This window comes from Muntiacus reevesi, chromosome 1 (assembly GCF_963930625.1).
Source record: "Muntiacus reevesi chromosome 1, mMunRee1.1, whole genome shotgun sequence".
NCBI lineage: Eukaryota > Metazoa > Chordata > Mammalia > Artiodactyla > Cervidae > Muntiacus > Muntiacus reevesi.
The window spans coordinates 28,834,114-28,856,861 of NC_089249.1; the positions used below are offsets into that span (position 1 = coordinate 28,834,114).

Genomic DNA, 22,748 nt, shown 5'->3' on the forward strand with positions numbered 1-22,748 from the left:
CATTGAATGAATTTGTCAATTATTCATCACTTAGGTGAACGTAATTCAGCATTTCATATTAGCTATTTTATATATTCCAGAGGCAACTGCAGAATATTAGAAAGAATAAAAATAGGGAATAAGCAGCTAAGTTGATTACATATAATATTATAATTCTAAATTCAAATTTGGATTTGCTTTATCGAAAAGCAATTTATTAATACATCCCAACTGGAGAAGAAATACCTATCTTGGTTCATTTTTAAGGTCTTATTTATATTGTTATTCTCTCATGGATAAACTAAAATGGCTGCATTTGTATTTGTGATTACCCTTCTATTTATTCACTTGTTGCTTCACTGCATTTTTCCCCTGCCTTTGTTTCCTTTTTTTTTCTCTAGCTTTTTGATTTGGTATATAGAGAAGAGACTCTGCTCAATGTCATAAAAAGTGTCACACGGAACGGCCGATCCATTATTCTAACTGCGGTTCTTGCCCTCATCCTTGTCTACCTGTTTTCCATTATTGGGTTCCTTTTTCTGAAGGATGACTTCACTATGGAAGTGGATAGGCTGAAAAACAGAACTCCCGTCACAGGTAATGCAAACAGTTAATATCCTTAGAGAACTCGCAGGTTTGATCCCTGGGTTGCGACGATCCCTGGAGAAAGAAATGGCAACCAACTGCAGTATTCTTGCCTAGGAAACCCCATGGTCAGAGGATCCTGGTGAGCTGCAGTCCATGGGATGGCAAAGAGTCTGACATAGTGACTGAACATGCACAGTTTGTACACAGCTTGTTAAGAGGATCATAGATAAACACTAATGTCATCTCACCTGTAATCTTGTTTTCTTTCATTGCTTTGAAATGGAGGCAATGTTTTCTTTCATTGCTTTGAAAACATTTTCTTATTCACTAAGAGCTCATGAGTGTAAAATACCCATGGGCTATATGTTAGCTGACAGTGTGTACTATTTAGGGAAGTCTTGGTACAAGAAATATCACATAAGCTCAGTCTCAGTACAGAAGTTTCAGCAGTTGTTGACTGTACTCTAGGAGACAGTTGACAATTTCAATTGAGGATAACCGCTTTGAGATTCTTTTCCTTCTTTCCTCCTCTTTTTCCCTTTGTGGGATATCTCTACCAAGAATATCCAGCATCATTCACAACCATTATTACATACATGTTTTCTCACAGTACATTATATTATACTTGAGTAATTGGAAAGTATAAATGCTTCAATTTGGAAGCCATCAGATAGAAAATTTAGTATAGAAAAAATGCTCAAAGTATTGTCACTAATACTGTCAGAATTAAGACTGTCCATGAGTCTGTGGCTGTCAGAATTTCTGTGTGATATTTATTTTTGTTGTCTGACTGGTTAGGCATTCCCCGTTTATACTCACTGTGATTCTTGAGATGTGAGGGGTGATTCTTTCCACTTACTTTGGATATTTTATTTATTATGTTCCCTAATGATTTCTTTTTTCCCTTTTCCCTACATTTGTTGTTTTGGTTAAATTTCATTCTTACTCTTGTTTCACTCTCCTGTTTTGCTAGATGGATGTCGTAGTTACTGCACTTTGCTAGCACTTTCTTTGGGTGATTCCATTGCCTGTGGATTGCAGGGAAGGGAAGCCACAAAATGACTCTCTCTTTCTTCAAACCATCAAATTTAAAAGCAGGATTTAATTAGTGGTGCTTTTAAAATATGGGATAATTAAATAGCATTTAAATCAATTAGAGTCTAAGTGATCAAAGCATAGAATAGAAACATCATATACGTAAGTTGAAAGTTATTAAACTTGAGACTGAATTTCAGACCTAGGTAGTAGTCTTTGTTCACAGCCACATTGTACATTTTCTGTTATGACCTTTCTTGTTCTTCCTTAAATGTTTCTTTATCCAGAGATTTACAGGTATAAATATTTATAGGAAAAGCTTATCTATACAAATACCCCCAAAACTCCACTTGTACTAAACTGTGAATTCTTATTCTCAAAAATCTTTGTCTTAAGTATTTACTAGGCATAATCATATTGATTTATTCAATACAGAGTAAGTCTGACCCTTAGGCATCATAATTTCTGAATTCAAATGTATATAGTCATTATTGTCTTATGAATCTTGTAGTAAATAATTTTAATTGTGTTATTTTAAAAGTAGCCTAGTGTCATTATGGATATATTTTCCTTAGAAATATTATATTTTTTAAGTCTTTTATTTTTTCTTTTTTGCAAAATATCACTGAAACTAAAATGTCAAGATCTTCACTAAAAATATCTATGCGTTTATATGAAAACTGTTAAAGCATTTGTAAATGCTATGCAAATCTAGCACTCAAAACCAGCTAACCAAGTTAAACTTTTGATTCTTCAAAGACTGAGAGCTTTTTGTTTCATAGAGAGTATATGTATGTGATACCATTTCCTTGGAAAATCACTCATATTTACATTGTTGTTCATTGTTCAGTTGCTCTGTCATGTCCAACTCTTTGTAACCCCATGGACTGCAGCACACCAGGCTTCCCTGTCCTTCACTAACTCCCAAAGTTTGCTCAAAATCATGTCCATTGAGTTGGTGATGACATCCAACCATCTCATCCTCTATCGCCCCCTTCTCCTCCTGCCCTCAATCTTTCCCAGCATCAGGGTCTTTTCCAATGAGTCAGTTCTTCGCATCAGGTGGAGCTTTGGCTTAATTTCTAATTCTATATATTATGGCTGTTGATACATAGCATAAAAATGTATTCTTTCAGTTACTGAACACTATTTTCTTCCAGAGTTGAGTGAAATTATCAAAGATGCACATCTGGAGAGCAAGTGAAACTGGGACTATATAAATACACAACCCTTCAGCAAATGTGAAGAGTCAGGGAGCAAAGAGAAGGTTAGACTCTAGAGTGAATAACAGGAGCATCACAGGCACGTGGGAGAAGAGGGGGCCAATAATTTGCCAATGGCCTTGGGAATTTAGCACAATGCAGATCCCCCCTTTGGCACCAGTAGAATCTGACTCTGTAGATGCAGGAGGCTCCATCTGACAGCGCTCAGGGGAATCCGTGTCTTAGATGAGCCCAAGCAGTTGGAGAGAAGGTGGTGCTGACAAGCGGAGGTTCCACTGTCTCCCCTGCTACCTCTCTTCCCCCTCCTCAGCACTGGCCTCCTGTTTCTCACCCTCCTTTCCTCTCCCCAGAAAACTGGAGAAACCTCCGAGATGGCTTCAGATGGCATCCTCTCTTCTCGTCCATGTCATTCATTCCAGCCATGGCTCTGGTTCTCTGTCTTACGGGTTCAAAACCTTGCTAGGTCCTGGGCTGGCTGTGGAATGCTTTGTTTATTTATTTATTTTTTTTTTTGCATTTTTCTTTTCTTTTTTTTTTATTAGTTGGAGGCTAATTACTTCACAACATTTCAGTAGTTTTTATCACACATTGATATGAATCAACCATGGAGTTACATGTGTTCCCCATCCCGATCCCCCCTCCCACCTCCCTCTCCACCCGACTCCTCTGGGTCTTCCCAGTGCACCAGGCCCGAGCACTTGTCTCATGCAACCCACCTGGGCTGGTGATCTGTTTCACCATAGATAATATACATGCTGTTCTTTCGAAAATCCTCAGCCGGGAAGCTCTGCCTAGTCTGTGCCTTTGCGGTGCCCTTTTTCATACACCTTGTTCCTGGAGCTGCAGCCTTTTCTCTCCGCCTGTGTAAATCCTGACTCCTCAAGATGGATCTTTTTCTGAAAAGTGTTGTATTTTCCTTTCTAGAATTCACTTCCTCTCCTGATCTCCTGCTTCACTTCACCTGTACTTCACTTCCTTTATTCGACTAACTATGTCTGTACATCTCTGTGTTCCCTAATGGATTGTGGGTTCTTCAAGGCCCCAACTCTGAGCCCCCAGAGCCTAGCACAAAGTGAGTAAATATTTACTAATTTAAGTGAATGGCTATAAGGGACACTCAGGAACCTCACCTCTCTCTTTCTCTGACCACCTGACTCAACGCTACACCCGTGATATACCCGCCAAGCTGCCCCAGTCAGGGTGCGGGGAGAGATGGGGGTGAAATCGGTGACCTCCTTCCTCAGGGACCCCAGCTGTCTCATCTCCAGGGCGTGTGTCAGCGGCAAACCCAGGCCTGGTCCCTCTCCTCATCACATGTCCGAATTCCAGCCACCATTCCCCATCTCCACCCTCTCCTCATTAAACAACCAGGCTAACCTTGGGGGGTGCTGCCCTGAAATGCACTTGAATATTTTTTCAGTGTATAAAAATGAATGGATGGAAAAGGAAATGGCAGCCCACTCCAGTATTCTTGCCTGGGAAATCTCCTGGACAGAGGAGCCTGGCAGGCTATAGTCCATGGCGTCGCAAAGGGTTAGACACAACTTAATGGTTAAACAACCAGGAAGACAATAAACGAAATGTGCTTAAAGGGGGGAAAAAAAGTGACCCAAATCCTCTCCCTGTATCTTCTGGACTTTCCTTGATGGCTTCATGTGATAAATGGGTTTGAGAGGAATGAACCTCTTCACTTTGTTACTAACAACAAACTATGTGAAATGCAGAGAAGGTTGCTATTTTATGTTACCTCTGGGCCAGGGAGATAGGTGGTAAGCCAACAACAGATGAATCCTTGGGGACTAAGTAAGAAAAGGAAGATCCTGAAAGGGATCTGACAGATGATTCTCGCTTCCTTGAGATGCTTTATGCCCTATTCATTCCCAGGAGCCCACATTTTACTGTTAGAGCCGCTACCTCCAGCCATGGGCATCAGTGGCTGACAGCTCATGGGGTGCCAACAACACGGGGGGACCGTGTTGCTGGCATTTCCAAGCCACAGCCCTGAATGCATTTGGCCATGGGAAACTTGTTATACAGGGTGGTTAGCCCCTACAGAATTATTAATACTTTATCTCAGATACTTTACAAAGATAGAGGCTTTTAGTGGGTTGGCCCATGAACCTATTCTCTATTTATAAAATTGCTTCAGTAGGCAGAACTGTATTCAGAGTTCCACACTAACTTAACCAAAAACTTGAGGAACGCAGCCCATTTGGAGTAATAGCACCCTTTATGTATGTGCCTTTATAATTGTCTGCTCATTTCTTGTCACTTGTGTATTCATCTCTATATCACGTCTCTGTTGTGTGTTCTCAGGGAGCAATGCAGTTCCTACTATGACCTTAACTTCAATCCTGAGTACATGTGAAAAGGACAACTGCTCACCTACAATACCAGCTTCAAATACAGGTTTGTAAAAGGGCCTCCAGGACAGCATGAACTCAATGATTCTAAAGCTATGTTTAGTTGATTAAAGTTATTACAACTTGAGGCTTCCCTGATGGCTCAGTCGGTAAAGAATCCACCTGCAGTGCAGGAGACCAGGGTTCAATTCCAGGGTTGAGAAGGACCCCTGGAGTTAGAAAGTTGCTCTGAAAATTTCATGGTGAGTTGAAATAGAACGGAGGGTAAAAGAACCTAAAAGTTTCCAACTAGAGAAAGGATTCTCATATCCAACATTTTGTATTCTCACCCTGTTCTTTATATCATTTCTAATCATGGGAATTTTTCAAATTTACTCTGTGGTACATACTGCTAAAAATGCTGTTACTATATTGTAAAACCATACTGCACTAAGCAAGACCCTTCCCGCTGTATAGCCTTCCACTAAGAGTGTATTACCTTTAACAAAAGAATCCATCCATTAACAAAGAATGGAAAAGCATGGGTTTAGAACTCAAAAGGCTTGGTTATAATTCTTCATCTGTTGCTTTCTAGATTTAGGTCTTGGATATGTTATGTAAATTTCCTAGACTTTGTTCAAATGGCTGGCTTGTCCTAAAAGAGAAGGAGGAAGGAAAGGAGGCAGGCAGGGAGAGAAGGAGGTGATAGATGATAGATAGATAGATATAGATAGGTAGATAGATAGATAGATAGGGCTTATGATATTTTCTTGCCTGCAAAGGGACAAATGTAACCATACATGCAAAAAAATTTTTAAACTACATTGTCTTCTTAGGATGTGGCAGGAATTTGGAAACTAGGGCATATGTGAAATTTAATGAATTGTAGAAGAAATTAGTGATCTACTTCCAGAAGCAGCAGAGATTGAGGAAGTGTCTAGATATTTCAAGAGTTCTATGTATAAAAAAGGAATGGATTTAATCTCTGTTATATCTCCAAAAGGCAAAGTTGGACTCGGAGAGAGTGAGGGAAGCAAGAGTTAAGCACGGCATAAGGATGGATTTCCTCACGTCCATCCAGAAGGACATTGTTTAGTCATAACAGTAGGGGATTTTCCCCCAAGTTGCTTCTTACCATATGATGTTGAACTATTGCTTGAAGTCCAACAGAAACGAACAATCCCTTCTACTGACTAAATGTTTCATTCTCTATGACCTAAGCGGCGAGTTAAACACATGCATATGTTCTATTGTGCTTCGAAGGTGGCTCAGTGGTAATGAATCTGCCTGCCAGTGCAGGAGATACAGGAGATGCAGGCTTGATCCCTGGGATGGGACGATCCCCTGAAGGAGGGCAACTCCCTGGGTAGGGAAGATCTCCTGGAGGAAAGCATGGCAACCTACTCTAGTATTCATGCCTGGAAAATCCCATGAACACAGAAGCCTGGCAGGCTACAGTCCATAGTCAGATACGGCTGAGCAAGCATGCGCACATATGTTGCATTCCCATGTGCCAGCAGCTCTAGGCACTGTGAGCAGTGACCGCTCAGATATCTTTTCTCCCTGACCTCCTGGGTACCCAGGTCAGGCCTATAAACCACAAACCAGTCTGTCCTCTCTTTGTGTAGCTTTACTGCGCTCTGCAGTTTCTGAAATCCCGTTACATGCCTCCTCGGGCTTGTACACCTCCAGTTTCTTCATTCTTCCCTATGTATTATGGCCGTGACTCTTCATGTAACACTCCAAGGCAAGAGGTTGAATGGGAGGATCATTTTCAGGATAGTGCAGTTTGCAGTCACACCACGCTCTTGACCCATATTTGACTGACTCTCAGTTAAAATGCCATTCTTCAGTGGTTCAGCCATCAAGCCATAAATGCCTATTCTGTAGTCACGTAATTGGGAGTTTGGGATTTCAAGTATAAAACCATGCATTTATATTTGTATATTTCTGCCAACCCATAGCCCCAAGGCTGTCCCAGTTTTTCCTGTGACTAGAGGAGGGGTGTCTTGACCAGATGGTCTCTAGGCTTCAGGTCCCTTCCAGTGCTCACGTGCCATGAGCTCGTGGGGTCCCTCTGTTAAGCAGTATATTCATTTTCTCTCGTGTCATCGTCAAGTCTGATAAGCTCTAGAACAGGGGTTAGCAAACTTGGCCCATGGGGAAATCTGAGAAAAAAACCTGTCAAATGTCACTTGTTTCTGTACAGCTCTCGGGTGAAGAATGTTTGCAACTGAATTCATTGATTTTATTTATAATCCCAAATATTGAATGTGTCTTTAGGATGGCATATAAATAAAATAAGAGGGAAAGTCAACTCAGCAAAAAGAGAATGAGTTGTTTTAAGGACAGTCTTAAAGTTTCATATTTAATATGTAGCTGTTGTTAAACTTACTTACATTAAAGTTCTTTTTTTTCCTTTAAAGAAAAAGATGCATTGGAGACTATATGTAACCCACAAGGCCTAAAATATTTGTCTTGTGGCTCTTAACAGAGTAAATTTTGCCAACCTCTAGAAGATTTTCATGAAAGGTGCTAGAAATGTTACATGGAGACAGTGCTAAGAACGGAGTCCTTGGCATGCAGCCGCTGAAAACATACTTTCAGATTGCTGTAGGCACGTTTTGTGCATTATTCACCCACAAAGAAATCTATCTTAAATAAACTACCGTTTACCCCATGTTCCTCTATCTTTTTAAAAAAGAATATGACATGAGGCTCCTTCTTAATGCCTCCTTGCCAAAGCCTGGATACGTAAAATCTGCCAGTATTCTCAATTTGAGGTTAGTCAAAACCCATACTGTCTTCTCTTGATCCTGACTCCTTCCCACACTATCCTTTTAATGACATCTCTTATCTGGGGGTATCAGCGTTAATCTTATTTGTCATAGTTTGCAGAGTTCATCATGCTATCAAATTCAGGTCTATAGATCTTTCTCTTCTCTTGCCATTATCCATGATTCAAAAAATCACAGACAGCTATTTCAAAGACATAGACTTAGTTTAAGTAGCTGGCTAAATTTAAATAGCTCTTGGGATCTTTTGGCCACCTTGAACATCAATTTATTGTCTTAAGTATTTGTTACTTCTCCAATTCAACATTCTTTCTCCTTGACAGAATATGAAAAAAAAGTATGTTAAAAAATTTACTTTCTTGTTAGCAGAAGTATTTTAATAACATGATCTCAAGGAGAGTAACCCTATTCCTGCCTTGTTACTGCTGTTCAGTTGCCAAGTCGTATCCGACTCTTTGTGACCTCGTGGACTGCAGCATGCCATGCCTGTCCATCCCTCACCATTTCTCAGAATTTGCCCAAGTTCATGTTCACTGAATCAGTGATGCCATCCAACCCTCTCATCCTCTGTTGCCCTCTTCTTCTGCCTTCAGTCTTTCCTAGCATCAGGGTCTTTTCCAGTGATTGGGCTGTTTGCATCAGATAGCCTAACTATTGGAGCTTCAGCTTCAGCATCAATCCTTCCAATAAGTATTCAAGGTTAATTTCTTTTATGAAAAGGAAAAAAAAATTATTTCCTTTTTTAAAAAACAAATATACTGTAACAGTGATTTGATCTTAAGAGGAAAATATTGGTTTGCCAGTAAACCAACAAAGAAACTAGTGTCCCTCCTGCCAGGGTCTGTAAAGGCGGCTGGCCCAGCACAGCAACCGAGCATCAGTGGTGCTCTGCCACTCAGCATCCAGAAGCTCTGAGATGCAGTGTGAGAGCCGTGGGACCCCGCTTTCCGAGAATGAGGTCCTCCAGGTCATATGTGTGTGCACACATCCCAAGATGTGGCTGTCCAGCTCTGGGCAAGTCTGCGAATTTTAGGCTTTTTACACTTCCCCAGGCCTTGTTGTAGATGCTCAACCAGCTATTCTGGTGACATTGTTTCACACATTCTCACTAATTGTGATATTTTGACCTTAACATTTAACATAATGACGTGTTTTTGTAAATTAGAAATTAAGCCAAATCAGTACAGATCCTCAGTGATGACAATGATATATTAATAATTATGAAAACCTTGTGTATTCATTCATTTATTCATACAACAATATCTGTTGAGCCTCTGTTATGGGTCAACCATCATGGTGGGTATTCAGGACAGTGTTGAATAAAAGATAATCCTGGACATTATAGAATTTATAAAATAGTGAGGGAAGCAAAGTTGCAAAATATGGAACTATGATGTGGTGCTATGATAGGTAATCACAAGGGAACCTGACTGCCAACTGTCAGAGAAGCCCTTCTGAGGAGGGATTATTTACCCTGAGATTTGGAGGATAAAACAGGGCCAGTCAGGCCAAAAGGAAGAAAAAGCCATCTAGACACAGGGAACAGCATAAGTGAAGGCCTTGAGGTATGTTCAAGGATAGAAAAATGCTACTAACTCTCCTTATATGACAGGTAGAAACACTGAAGGACAGAGCCATTCAGTAAGATCACAGCTAGTAAATCAATTTAGATCTCTGATTCAAGGCCTATGTTCCAACCTTCTGAATTTTATCACCTCCTAATTAAAGGATTAATCTCTACAAATGATATATTTCCTAGCCAAAATTTAGAGATTGTTGTAATTCTGCTTATCATATTGCCTTTCCCCCTAGAGTGCTTAGATAGATTTTCTTTATGCATATTGTCTTCTGAGGCAATTTCTTAAAAAATAAATCTTCTGTCTTGTGTGTTTATCAACTGGAGTTAATGCTTTCGCCTCTCCCCCTGGCCTGAGGATGTTTGGCAATGTCTGGAGACATTTCTGGTGGTCATGACTCTGGGAAGAGTCCTACTGGCATTTAGAGGGTAGGGACCAGGGATGCTACTAAATATCCTGCAATGCACAAGTCAGTCCCCACAACAAAGAATTATCCAGCCCCACATGCCAATGCACAATCCATCTGCCAATGCAGAAGATGCAGGAGAAGCAGGTTCGATCCCTGGCTCAGTAAGTCCCTCTAGAAGAGGATATGGCAACCCAATCCAGTATTCTTTCTTGCCTGGAAAATTCCATGGACAGAGGAGCCCGATGGCTCCAATCCATGGGGTCGCAAAGAGTTGGACCCAACTGAACACCACACAAATGTCAGTAGTGTTAAGACTGAGAAACCCTGTTCTGTCATAAAGCCTGTTTGGATACTGGTTTATATTATAGCTCTGAATGCACATGCATAGAAGATTTCCCATAATACCTCTATAACCTGTCAGTTTTACCTACTGCATTATACAGAGAACAGAGCTTCCATTTTTTCCCATGGACAAATGGGGACAGTTCTTCCAGGCATAGCATCTTAGCGACAGAGTCTCCATTTTTTTAGGCTGGACCTGAGCTAGAAGTTGTGGGGAAAGCTGGGTATGATTTTGCAAAGGAAGCTCCCAGAATAGGGAGGAAAGAATCCTGCAGGGATTTCAGCACTGGAGGTGTGATAGAGAGGCTGGTGGTGATAGAGGTGGTGACCATAGCTGTTCATCATTAGGGATCATACCTAAATGAGTATTAAAAGCTACAGGAAAGCCTGTATGAATCTCCTTTTCCTTCTGTGCCCTTTTTACATTTGACATGGTAAGTGATGAAATCCATTTGATTGAAAATGGATTTGATCTTGCAGCCCTGGCCACCTTGAAATTTTGGCCACATGTGTTTAACTGCAAAAGTCGAATGAAAGCTAGAACCTGGGGTTTGTTGTGCAGCGTGTGTCACTTAGATTTAAAAATAACTTTGCTGTGTGTAAGACCAGGATGAAATTTTAATTTGCAAGCCCTAGTGTGCATTTGTGAAGGCTTTGGTTTGTCACCTAGTGGACAGCAGGTCCACATTACAAAAGACCCAGACACACACAGTAGCATGATAACAAACCTCGCGGGGAGTGGGAGATTGAGCTGCCAACTCCTGAGGAAGCTCCACGAATGTGGGTAGGGTCATTGTCCCAGAGGCAGCAAATTCTCATGGCAGCTGGCAACCAACTGTGGTTGAATAAAGAAACAAAAAGCCTTTTATTTGCTGCAGACCTCCCTGACTTCCTGGACAAAAATATTCTCTTTAAAAAAAAAAAAACTGATTTTCAAAAAAAGTAAGACTTTTTTGAGGCAAGAGCTGGACATGACTGAACATGTATACATGCATATTATATATATATAATATGTGTGGGGGGGTGTTAAAGCTGCTTCAGTAATGTCCAGTTCTGTGCAACCTATGGACTGTAGCCTGCCAGTCCCCTCTGTCCATTAAATTTTCCAGGCAAGAATACTGGAGTGGGTTGCCATGCTCTCCTCCAGGGAATCTTCCTGACCCAGGAAACGAACTCACATCTCCTGCAACTCCTGCATTGCAGGTGGATTCTTTACCCCTGAGCCACCAAGGAAGCCCTATATATGATATATATTGCAATTATTTTCTAAGTTCAAATCATTTGAATATACAGGAAAAAGAGGAAGTTAACAGATGCCCAACATCTATGAGTTATTCACATAGAATATATTCTGATATTTTACTGTAATAAAAAAGATTGATGAATAGCAGAAACCAGTCAGTCTTTATATTGCTCTACATTTTGTCTTCCTACTGGGTGTCCAATGTTTTCAATTTTTTTTCCCTAATAGTTTTTTTAAATCAGCAATTCCTTATTGAGTTGATTGTGATTAAAGTTCAAGGCCAGCACACAAGAAGTTCTCAGTTGTACTCATAGTTTCAAATATATCTCAATGGCAATCTGTTGCTTTCTAAGAAACCATAGAAAAGAAATAACTTAATTGTTACAGTAGAAAAATGGCATTAATAAATACTCTTATTCAAGCATGTCCAGTATTAAAAAAATTTATAGACTAACACCTCAAATCAGGGGAATTATTTCAGAGTTAATAGGATATATTTTTATTTCTTTTCTCATATGAAACATTCCTATTAGAAATTTAAAAAAATCCTTCCTAATACCACCAAACTGAAAATGGGGAAAATTTAACCTTATATTGTTCAAGTACAGAATTTGTTGATTGTATTAAAACTATAGCTTTGCATGAGATTTGACAGCCATCTATCAATAAGAATGCTAATTATGATACCTAGAATTTATTACACCCTAAATACATGCCAAACAGTGTTCTAAGTTATTTGCATAAATATGTATGTGTATGCTTAGTGGTGTCTGACTCTTTGTGACCGCATACTTAGTTCTTTAAAATGTATCCACATGAAATTCTGTTTCCATTAAGTTTTCCTTTTTGCCTGTAAACAACTATGTTCTCTCAGTTCTTTTATTTATTTATTTATTTTTAAATTTTATTTTATTAGTTGGAGGCCAATTACTTCACAACATTTCAGTGGGTTTTGTCATACATTGACACGAATCAGCCATAGAGTTACACGTATTCTCAGTTCTTTTAGAACCATTTCTGTTTTTCATCATTCCCCCTTTGCCATCATTAGTTTGATCATTGTTCTTATAACTGAAATCTTTTCCATATTACCATCTATTCTCTTTTTTTCTCATAAACACTTTTGGGTCCTAATTGAACCTTCTCTAGCATTCGCTTATCCACCCCCCCCCCCAAATTAATATCCTATTAATCTCTTTCCTTTCAGTACCAACTTTTTCTCTAAAAACAATTAATGTACACTCTCTCCTTCAATTTCTGAATCAACTGTCTTCTTTTCCACTATTTGCCATCTTCCTGTCATTTCCTGGTGACCTAATTGTTAAATCCAGTGACCTTTTCTTGTTTCTCATTGCCTTTGACCGTTGTGTAATTTTGATGTTCTTCGTTACTCTCTTCATCTTTAAATTACTGTCTTCCTTAATTTTGTATCACAGTACATTTCTAGCTCTTTTGTCCTCTCTAGCCTTTTAAAATGTTTTCTCATTTTCATATCCCATAAACAAAAATCATCTGAGATTCTTTCCTTGTCTTCATCAAAACACAGGCATCCAATTCCTCCTTCCAAAGTTTCTGCTTCTGTGTTTAATGAGACCATCCTTTCCCAAGTGACCACTGGCTGGAAGCGTCAGTCTGATACTTAACGTTGCCATCTCCTTCCTATTGAGTCCCTCTAGTTTCCGTTCTTTCATCCTTTCTATTCTCACAACCATTACTCTAATTCAGACTCATAGTACTTCATGCCTGAATTATTGCAACTGCCTCCTAGGTGGTCTTCCTACCTCTAGTCATTCTCTCCTCTTCAGTTCACCCACTGTATCACTGCTAAGACCACTTGTCAGAAATCACTGCTTTGAATATTTTCTCCCATACCCCAACTTAAGATCTCCACAGTCCTCCATTGCCTGCTAGCTACAATCCAAACTCCTTAGAGCTGTTAATCTCTGGCCATGTCTTACATTCCTCTACACACTGCTATTCATCTTTAAGCAATTTTTTTTAAACTCTGGGGCTCTCTGTCCAGGCCTTGGGAAATGCCAATCTCCTGCTGCCTTACTCTATTGAATAGTCAAGGCAGACTCAGTATCTGCACTAATTGGAAGGGCTACCCTCTCATTATCCTTACTATTAAAAAGTTCTCTCTCTGTGTTGATCTCTTTACGCCACTCTTGTGGCTTTTATCATGTGTTAATTTGTCTGGTTATTTAAGTTCATGTTTTATCTCATACTATTTTGCCAACTAGACGGTAAATCACCTTCCTTCTGTATAAAACTCTCCAGTGCCTCCTCATAGCTTTCTGGATAAAGTTTAAACTCTTTACCTGGTTCTCGCAATGATCTGTCCCCTACCTGTTTCTCTTCTTACAGCTCCCATATTCATCTGTATATCGCAAAGACCCAGCCATTCCAGGTCTAATAATTTTTTTGGGGGGGCGGGGCAGTGGGCTGCACTAGCAGCATTTTTTTTTTTTTGCAGCATGTTAATCTTCGTTCTGCAGTCAGGAATTGAAACCACATCCCTTGCACTGACAGTATGGAGTCTTAACCACTGAACCTCTAGGGAAGCCCCAAAGCCCAGCCATCCCAATCCATGTGTTATTCCGCAAACACTCCAGATACTTTCATGCCTGTTTGCCTTTGCTCATCCCATTTTATCTGCCTGGTATGTCTTCACTCATCTTATTGGCCACGGATGCCCCTCTTTCAGTAGTCAACCCAGGTGCCACCTTCTTTCGGATGCCGTCCCTGACGCCCCAGCCCATGAGATGCATATCTATCCTGCTTCCTTGGTACCCATGCATTGCCTTTGTTCATATGCTGACCTGTGTTTCCTAGAGGACCATGAGTTTCCTGGGGGTTGCAACAGTTTCATCTTCTCACCAGTATTTTCAGTACCTAGCCCAGGGGCTCTTGATGAAGTGAAATGAGGCAGGCTTGGCATGGGGAAAGCCAGCTGCTTATGTAGGTAAGTCTCCACCAGGTGGCATTTACTTAGGTGAATTCACCACGACTCAGGGCCTGGCTCTCAGCCTGAAGGCCTGGGAACTTGGCTTAACAAATCGTGAATAGATCCATCTCATAAAGGTAGAAACTTGTTATCCACCCTCACAGCGGCTGCTCTGTGAAACCAGCACGCCTGAGCGCTAGTTATGGAGTGAGTGGACTGGACTTTTGCTGGCGTTGACCCTGACCTGGGGACTCTGCCTTTGTTTGCATGTCACACAGGAAGCCAGTTCTCCTCCTGTGTTGGCGGCCAATCTATTTTACTTCACAATGGCTAATCACGTGAGTCGCGTGTGGATTGTACTAGCTCGCCTCCTAAAGAACAAACAACCTCACTTCTCAGTTATTGGGGAGAGGTGGGCGCACTTTCCTGTAGCTTCTGTGAGTTGATTAACGCACACGTAAAAAGTCTTTAGTCAACACCGGTGTCATATGATCAGGCAGTTGCTGATTAGATAAATAAATGCCACTAGACAGAAGATTATTTGAAAGTCTAACCAAAGTAGCAAAGTAGCATAAGACATTCTACACATGATCCGTATTTCTCTTAAAAGTTTCCTTTACCTCATTTGCATGTTTCTGACTATTTTCTTCGCATGCTTCTTGCCATCAGCACCGCCAGGCGCTGGGACCTAACCAAGCTCTTTGCAGGCTGAGCTTTCTCTCTGTCTTCTCTGCCTTGCTTGTCTCTTCTGCTGTTCTGACTGCTGTCACCACAAGCTTCCCCTCCTCTCCATCTATTCTATCTCCAAAAGCAGTTTCATTTCTTCTACTTTCTAAGTCAGAATATGCCTTGATGCTCACCTCTGAGGTGCTTGGGCTCTGCCAGTATCTTCGATGCCACATTTAGTACTTGCCTATCTCTGACTTCCACGCTTCTCTCAAGGTGTATGTTCTGCTTTTTTAATTTTTATTTTTTTATATTTTTTTGCTGTTCAAAGCAAAATTTATTTATTGTTCCTAATCAACACTATTAATAAATCCAGGATTCTGTGTTTTATGGATTTTTCTTAACCACTGGATAGGTCAGAATTAGAATACATGGTGAGCAGTGGGGTATGAAAATATTTGATTTTCAAGGGAGTCATATTTTTCCATCAGTTACACTTCAGAATATTTTACTATGTATTTTCCCCCTAGTCTTTCTGATTTTGAATTTCACTGTTTTGTAACTGGTTAAAAAAAAACAAACAAACTGGTATTCCACTATGGAGAACAGTATGGGGGTTCCTTGAAAAACTAGGAATAAAATTATCATATGACCCAGCAATCCTGCTATTGGGCATATACCCTGAGGTGTATGTTTTAGAAAGAACTCTGAGTAAAGGGAAAATACCAGATTTCCCCATCCATGTGATGTTAAAGTCAGCTTACAGGAAGAAAACCAGCCTTTTCATAACAAAGTACCAAACAAACTATTTATAATGGATTGTGTACACAAAATTAGAAGGATTCTTTTCCCTTTGGTAGTGGTGATTGTTACACTCACACCATGTCATGCAGACTGGCTACATAATTCCAAAATTCAGCACCACTATGATTCTTTAATCTAACAAGATAAATACATTCCTTCTCAATTTAGGATATCTTGATTCTAATTTCCGACTTGGTGTGAACTTTTTATTATTTTAAGTGACTGAGAGATTACTACCAATTTTGGTGATTTTATCTTAAAAAAAAAAAAAAAACTACTAAGACTAGAAATTTTTCTGTCACATAGTAATTTTTTTCCTCTATTTGTCCCTACATATTTTCACATCTGGAGGAGGACTTGTCAACCCACTCGCATATTCATACGTGAAGAATCCCATGGACAGAGGAGCCTGGTGGGCTATGAGCTCCATAGAGTCACAAAGAGTCAGACATGTCTGAAGTGACTTAGCATGCACATGTTCACATAAATACATTCACATAAAATAAATTATTCACATTAAACGAATTATTCACATAAATGCACTGTAGCACTGTGCTGGTCATTCAGAAAGTGTAGTCACTTACCAAAGAAGTGAAATCATATCTGCCCTCAACCTGTAAGCACTTACTATGGGTATGCCAATCTCTGTGCAAGTCTTTTATATACTTTAAATAAAAACCTTAAGCAACCCTCCAAAGGGTTCACTCCTTAAACAGATTTCCCCATTTTACAGATGAGTACATTGAGTTTAATAACTTACCCAAGTCCCAGTTCTGGAACAGAGTAGAATTTGAAGCTGGGCTCGCCTAGCTTCCTTGTACACATTCTTTCCTCTGTACTGCTTTTCCTTCCTGGGTGAGTTGATTGTGTTTTCAGAAGGTTTTATGGAACTCCGCCCACACCACGACGATGCACAATGAATAGTAACTTTCTTATATTTCATCCTTTTCATTCTGTCATTTTCCCCTGATGGAAGAAAAAGCGATTTGGGGATATTATACATGTGGCTTTATCAGTCTATGTCAGTCCTGGGATGCCACATAGAAAATGTGCTATTAATATATGACTTCAAAAAAGTGTGTCCTGTCACACTTATGAAGAAATAGATCTTTAGATGCCGAAAAGAGTGTTTGAAAACTGTGAGTTTGCTGTACAGTTTGACTTTGTGTTTTTACAGCTGATGAGGAATATGAAGATGGGATTGAAAGGACGTGTGACACTCTTCTCATGTGCATTGTGACTGTCCTGAACCAGGGCCTCAGGAACGGCGGAGGCGTGGGTGACGTGCTAAGAAGACCATCAAAAGATGTAAGCTGGAGAAAAATAGTTTCACACGATCGTTTTTTTTAACCTTTCTTAACAGCATTTACAACCCAGTTTTTGTTTATAGGCTACTCCATTTTATGTTGTATGCTATAAAAATATAATGGTAGCTATTGAAAGCAACCCATTGTATAATAGAATTCCATAGAAATAGCAAATGTCCTAAAAATCTATATATGTTAGTAGGTCATGACATCTTACCAACTTTGAACTGTATATTGTATGACAGCAACAAAATCATGACTTCTGACTTTATGGAGGAGTTTGATGGTTACATAAATAACAGAAACCAGCCTGTCTCTTGTCTCTCAGTTTTCACAGGCATGGAGATTTACTCTTTGCCTCCAAATAGGGACAACTTCCATTATTTGTCCAAGGGATATCCGATCTGAACGGATTCTAACAGGATTTCATGTATTAAAATGGCAAGGCTGAAAAACTTCTCATTGGTGGCAGCATCTCAAGTTCCCCCACTGGGAGCTTGAACAAGTTCAGTCCTCTAACTGGCCAGCCATGTCACGTTGTCCATCCATCTCATGTTTCTTCATCTATGAAACACCTAAACTATCTGATCTCTAATGTGCATTTTAATAACATTTATCAAGTAGAAATGGGCTTGAATTGAATGTACTTGACCCTATAAGGCCTAGAGCAAAATCTCCTTCAGAAATGGACAGACCGTTAGATGATACTCAAATCTCCAGTCTCTCTGACCTTTGGAAATGGCATTTGTTTACCTTCTGGGTAGCTCCTGGGATAGGAGCACACTGCACCAAAATACATTTAGCATAATTACATGTCAAGTGATTTTTAATACATGATAAATCCCTCCTTTGGAGAAGAAAAGTACAAGTGCATGGAAGGAGTCTGGGGACAGACTGTAAAGTTTTCCTCACAACACTTATAAAGTAAACGAAGATAGAAAGTGGGCCTTATTTTTCCCAACTTGGAATACTATTTATAGTCATTGAGCAAACAATTATTGAATATATACTTTCTGCTAGACAATATACTAAATCAACATGCCTTGAAAATATGAGTTTGTATACATATACATGATAGAGGGTTTTTTTTTAATGTTTTTAAAATGTTTTATTTCAGGAACCCTTATTTGCTGCCCGTGTGGTATATGACCTTCTTTTTTATTTCATTGTCATCATTATTGTTCTGAACTTGATTTTTGGGGTTATCATCGATACTTTTGCTGATCTCAGAAGTGAAAAACAGAAAAAAGAAGAAATCCTAAAGACCACTTGCTTCATCTGTGGTAAGTGTTCTCAAGATACTAAAATAAGAGAGAAAGAAACTGCCCAGTAGAGAGGGGATGGAAGGATTTTTTGTTTGTCATGCCTTGGGAAAAATTATTTCAAAATGAAAGCTGGACAAAATTCAGATTATGTAACTGAGCATTGGACCGGGATACTCTGCTTCCAGAAATAGAAGAATTACATCCCAAAGCTCTCTTGTCATTATTTCTGCCATTTGTATGAATCTCTAACTATAGCATGTGTTGCAAAATGCCAGAAGGTTCCACCAACTGGCAAACAGATTTTTCATCACAATAACATATTGATTAAACAATAGAATGATTTTTATTTTATTTTGGTAGATTATGAATCCACAGATGAGCTTTCCAGCAGCTTGAACTTCTTACTCACTGGCAGCACTTTGTCTTCGATTCTGAGTTGTGCTTTCTCCCAGTTTCTGTCTGTCTCTCCCCATTTCTCACACCCTGTCCTTTTCTTCTTCCTCTCTCAGACCCACCCAACCTTCCTTTTGTCCTCATTATTTCCTTTGGCTCCACCCTCTGCTTCATAGACCTCAGCCCTTTCGGGTTTTAGTTGTCCCTGTAGCTGGCTTAGTCACCCTAGGATCCTTTCCCCTCCTTTGCTTTTATAGAAGCTATAACATGGATGGAGTTTTGCTTGCTTTCTTATTTTTTTTTGCCTGCCGCACCATGTGACATGTGGAATATTATTCCCCAACCAAGGATTGAATCCATGCCCCCTGCAGTGGAAACACAGTCTTAACCACTGGACTGCCAGAGAAGCCCCCCTCTCCCCTCCTTGAATAATCACCAACTCCTAGTGATACTCAACGTCTATTTTTCCATATTGAGCTGAAGTCACAAAATAAGCATAAGGGCTTCAACGTTTATTAAATAGTATATAACATTTATTCCGTATAACTTAAACTGCACCCTCAATAATCCCCTTCCTCCCTCAGTTCACCTTTTCTCACCTCTTTTCCCTGAATGGCTCTTCCAAGCCTTTCCAATGTCACTCCAACAGGTGGAAGTGTGCCAGATGTTAACCTGTAATAATGAGCTGTCTTCCAAGGAAACAAACACAAATTCAACATGCCCTTCTCCAGGGTGTCCTCAATCTATTGTGAAATATCGAAAAAAAATAAATACCATTGCTGTCTAATGCATTAAGGGAAATGATAGAGAAGTTTAAAGGTTGTTAACATTTCATTGGGCTGTAGTAGAAGGCAGATGAGAAAGTCAGGAAAGGTTTCCTGGAGGAGATGGTGATGGAGCTGATGGTAAAAATGGAAGGGAGAGAGCCATATAAAAGCGGGCAGAAGCAGAGTGGCTAGCATAAGGAAAGGCATGGAGAGGAGAACAGACGAAAAGAATCTTCATTTCCTATAAACAGTTTGATGTTGCTAAAGTGGGAGTTTCAAAGCAGGGTATGCCAGCGAAAGAGCAGGCCAGGCCATGTGTGACCTCTTATATTAAAAAGTTTGGACTTTATCCTTATGGTTTTATGGAAGATGGTGAATCATTACAGAATTTTAAGTAGAAGATACAGGGTGTAATTATTATTTTCAATCACTGAGCAGCTATGGGAAGTTGTTCATCAGGGAACAATATTGGAGGCAGAGGAACCAGGTAGAAGTTTATTGCCATTGTCCATAAGAGGTAAAGAAACCTTGATCCAGGACAGGTAGTGATGGCACTATTCAGGGTAATGGACAGAGTTAAATATTGGAGAGGTAGAATCTGCCTGCCAATGCAGGAGATGCAAGAGATGCAAGTTCAGGCCTTGGGTCGGGAAGATGCCCTGGAGTAGGAAATGGCAATCCACTCCAGTATTCTTGCCTGGAAAATCCCATGGACTGAGGAGCCTGGTGGGCTACAGTCCATGGGGTTGCAAAGAGTAGAACATGATTGAGCATGCATAAGCACACTCAGAATCCTTAAATCTCAGTGGTTTGTAATGGATATGAAAGAATGTGAGTGCCTGGGTGGATGGTAGTACCCAAAATTGAGTTTGAGAATGGAAGAAGAAAAACAATTTTAGGTAGGCTTAGGCTGAATTTGGCTTTGAAAGTACTGAAAGTGAGGTGTGTTCTAAGTTGGACCATAAAGAAGGCTAAACGCTGAAGAATTGATTCTTTCGAACTGTGATGTTGGAGAGGACTCTTGTGAGTCCCTTGGACTGCAAGGAGATTAAACCAGTCAATCATAAAGGAAATCAACCCTGAATATCCACTGGAAGGACTGATGCTGAAGCTCCAATACTTTGGCCACCTGATGGGAAGAGCCGACTCATTAGAAAAGACCTTAATGCTGGGAAAGATTGAAGGCAGGAGAAGAAGGGAGAAGTGGCCGACAGAGGATGAGATGGTTGGATGATGTCACCAACTCCAGGGACATGAGTTTGAGCAAGCCCCGGGAGATGGGGAAGGACAAGGAAGCCTGGCATGCTGCAGTCCATGGGGTAGCAAAAAGTTGGACACGACTGAGCAACTGAAGAACAACTGAACACCCCAGTGGGATACACCCAGCACAGAGGTGAACATATATGTCTGAGCCTCAGAGAAGGAGACAGTATTGGGGAGTCCTCAGCCTGAATGGGATAGAAAAAGCTGGAGTGTGGAGGAAGGCTTCCAAGTAAGAGGAGAAGACAATGGGGTTCAAGTGGAAAATAGTGGCATTGAAAAGCTGAAAGAGAAAGGGGATCACATACACACAAGAACTATCCAGGATGAATGGTGTGAGGACAACCAGGCACAGAGGGCATGTGAAAGTGAAAGGAGAAAGTAGCCTTGGGGAGAATATAGCCTTGGGAAGACTATAGTAGATTGTCAACTGTGCCCAAGCAGAGAAGGCCAGTAACATGAATTGAAACACAGCCTTTGAGTTTCTTGTTTAGGAGGTTTTGGAGTCTTAGGAGTTTCCATGTGGATAAGGACAGGGACCAGATTGCACAGTGCTGGGGAGGGACTTGCTGGAAGGAAATGACACAAAAAAAGAAGAGTCTTCTCTTTATATGTCTAGATTAGACGGAGGAACGCAAGATTGACATGGCATCGGGAAGAAGTCGTACAATAATTGGGGGATTTGGGAAGAGAGTTGTTATATATTAACAGAAGGGTGAGCCTCAAAGAGGAAGAAAGATAATTGCCTTTGAAGAATTTCCTGTGTCTCGTTGTCTTGCCTTTATCCTGCTTCCTCAAAGCCTTTTTCTTCACAATCACGATGACTGTTGTGTCAGAACCCTGCTTCCAAAACATGGGCTCTTTGGAAAAATCTGTCAGTAGAATGTGAACCTCATCCTAAGGCATGATCCTGTCTCCCCTATTCTAACAACAAAAAAGCATGAACAGCAAAATAAGTGCATCCCTTCACCCCCATTCCTGCTCCTCTGAGCTTTCCCTTCAATATCAAAATTCTCTCTGGCTTTTCAAAGTTATCAAAAAGCTTGTAACCTATAAATTCCTTAAAATATCACATTAAGCTTCTGCCCCAGATTGAGGTGTTTGACTCAAACCTCCTCATGAATTTCCTGCTGACCTTTTCTTCTAGTTCAGGTTGCACATTCTCTGGGTCCATCACAAGGTCTCAAACTCTCTCCCAGCCCATGATTTTGCCATTGACTCCTTGTATCTTCCCTCTGCTGTCCTCTTTAACACTGCTCTGTGCAGTTTATTGCCAGATATGTACCCAAGGCTCCAGCCTCTCTCCACGCTTTCATCCTTTGTTTTCCATGGTTGATTGACATTTTAAAAGGTATGACTTCCTGGCAGCCAATTTCACCGTGTCTGCGAACCAGTACATCATGCCTCTCCATCTTCTTCCTCTAACCCAGCAGCTTATCCTGACTTCCCTATTGAAATTAATGACAGCCTACTGGGCTGGCAACTTCTCCATCATTCTAAGCATCTCCTTTTTCCTCTTCCAGATGTACTACTTACCACGTGCTAATGAATCTGTTTTCACAATCTCACTCACTTCCTTCCACATATTCCCACAGCCACACCTTGGTTTTTCAGGCTTACCCTGGCTCATACCCCCAAATGACCTATTCAGTGCTGCCAGACAAAATTTTCCACTTTGAGCTCATCATTTCCTTATTCAAAAGGCCATCAGTAGCACTGTACAGACTATAACTCAAAAACTCTGATTTTCCTGGCATGTAGGATGCCCCACAATTGGGCCTCTTCTTTTTTTGCCTATCTTTCCTT

General features: G+C 40.4%; 1 protein-coding gene across 2 annotated transcripts in view; it reads left to right on the plus strand.

Annotated features, from left to right (window-relative positions):
• The window catches only part of ITPR2 (inositol 1,4,5-trisphosphate receptor type 2), a 562,671-nt gene that overhangs the window by 465,256 nt on the left and 74,667 nt on the right, over window positions 1-22,748 (plus strand). For both annotated transcript variants that reach the window (XM_065940048.1, XM_065940056.1), the window contains 4 exons: window positions 381-576; window positions 5,142-5,234; window positions 17,128-17,258; window positions 18,375-18,540. In XM_065940048.1, the coding sequence (XP_065796120.1) occupies window positions 381-576; window positions 5,142-5,234; window positions 17,128-17,258; window positions 18,375-18,540 (586 nt within the window). The remainder of the gene's footprint in view (window positions 1-380; window positions 577-5,141; window positions 5,235-17,127; window positions 17,259-18,374; window positions 18,541-22,748) is intronic.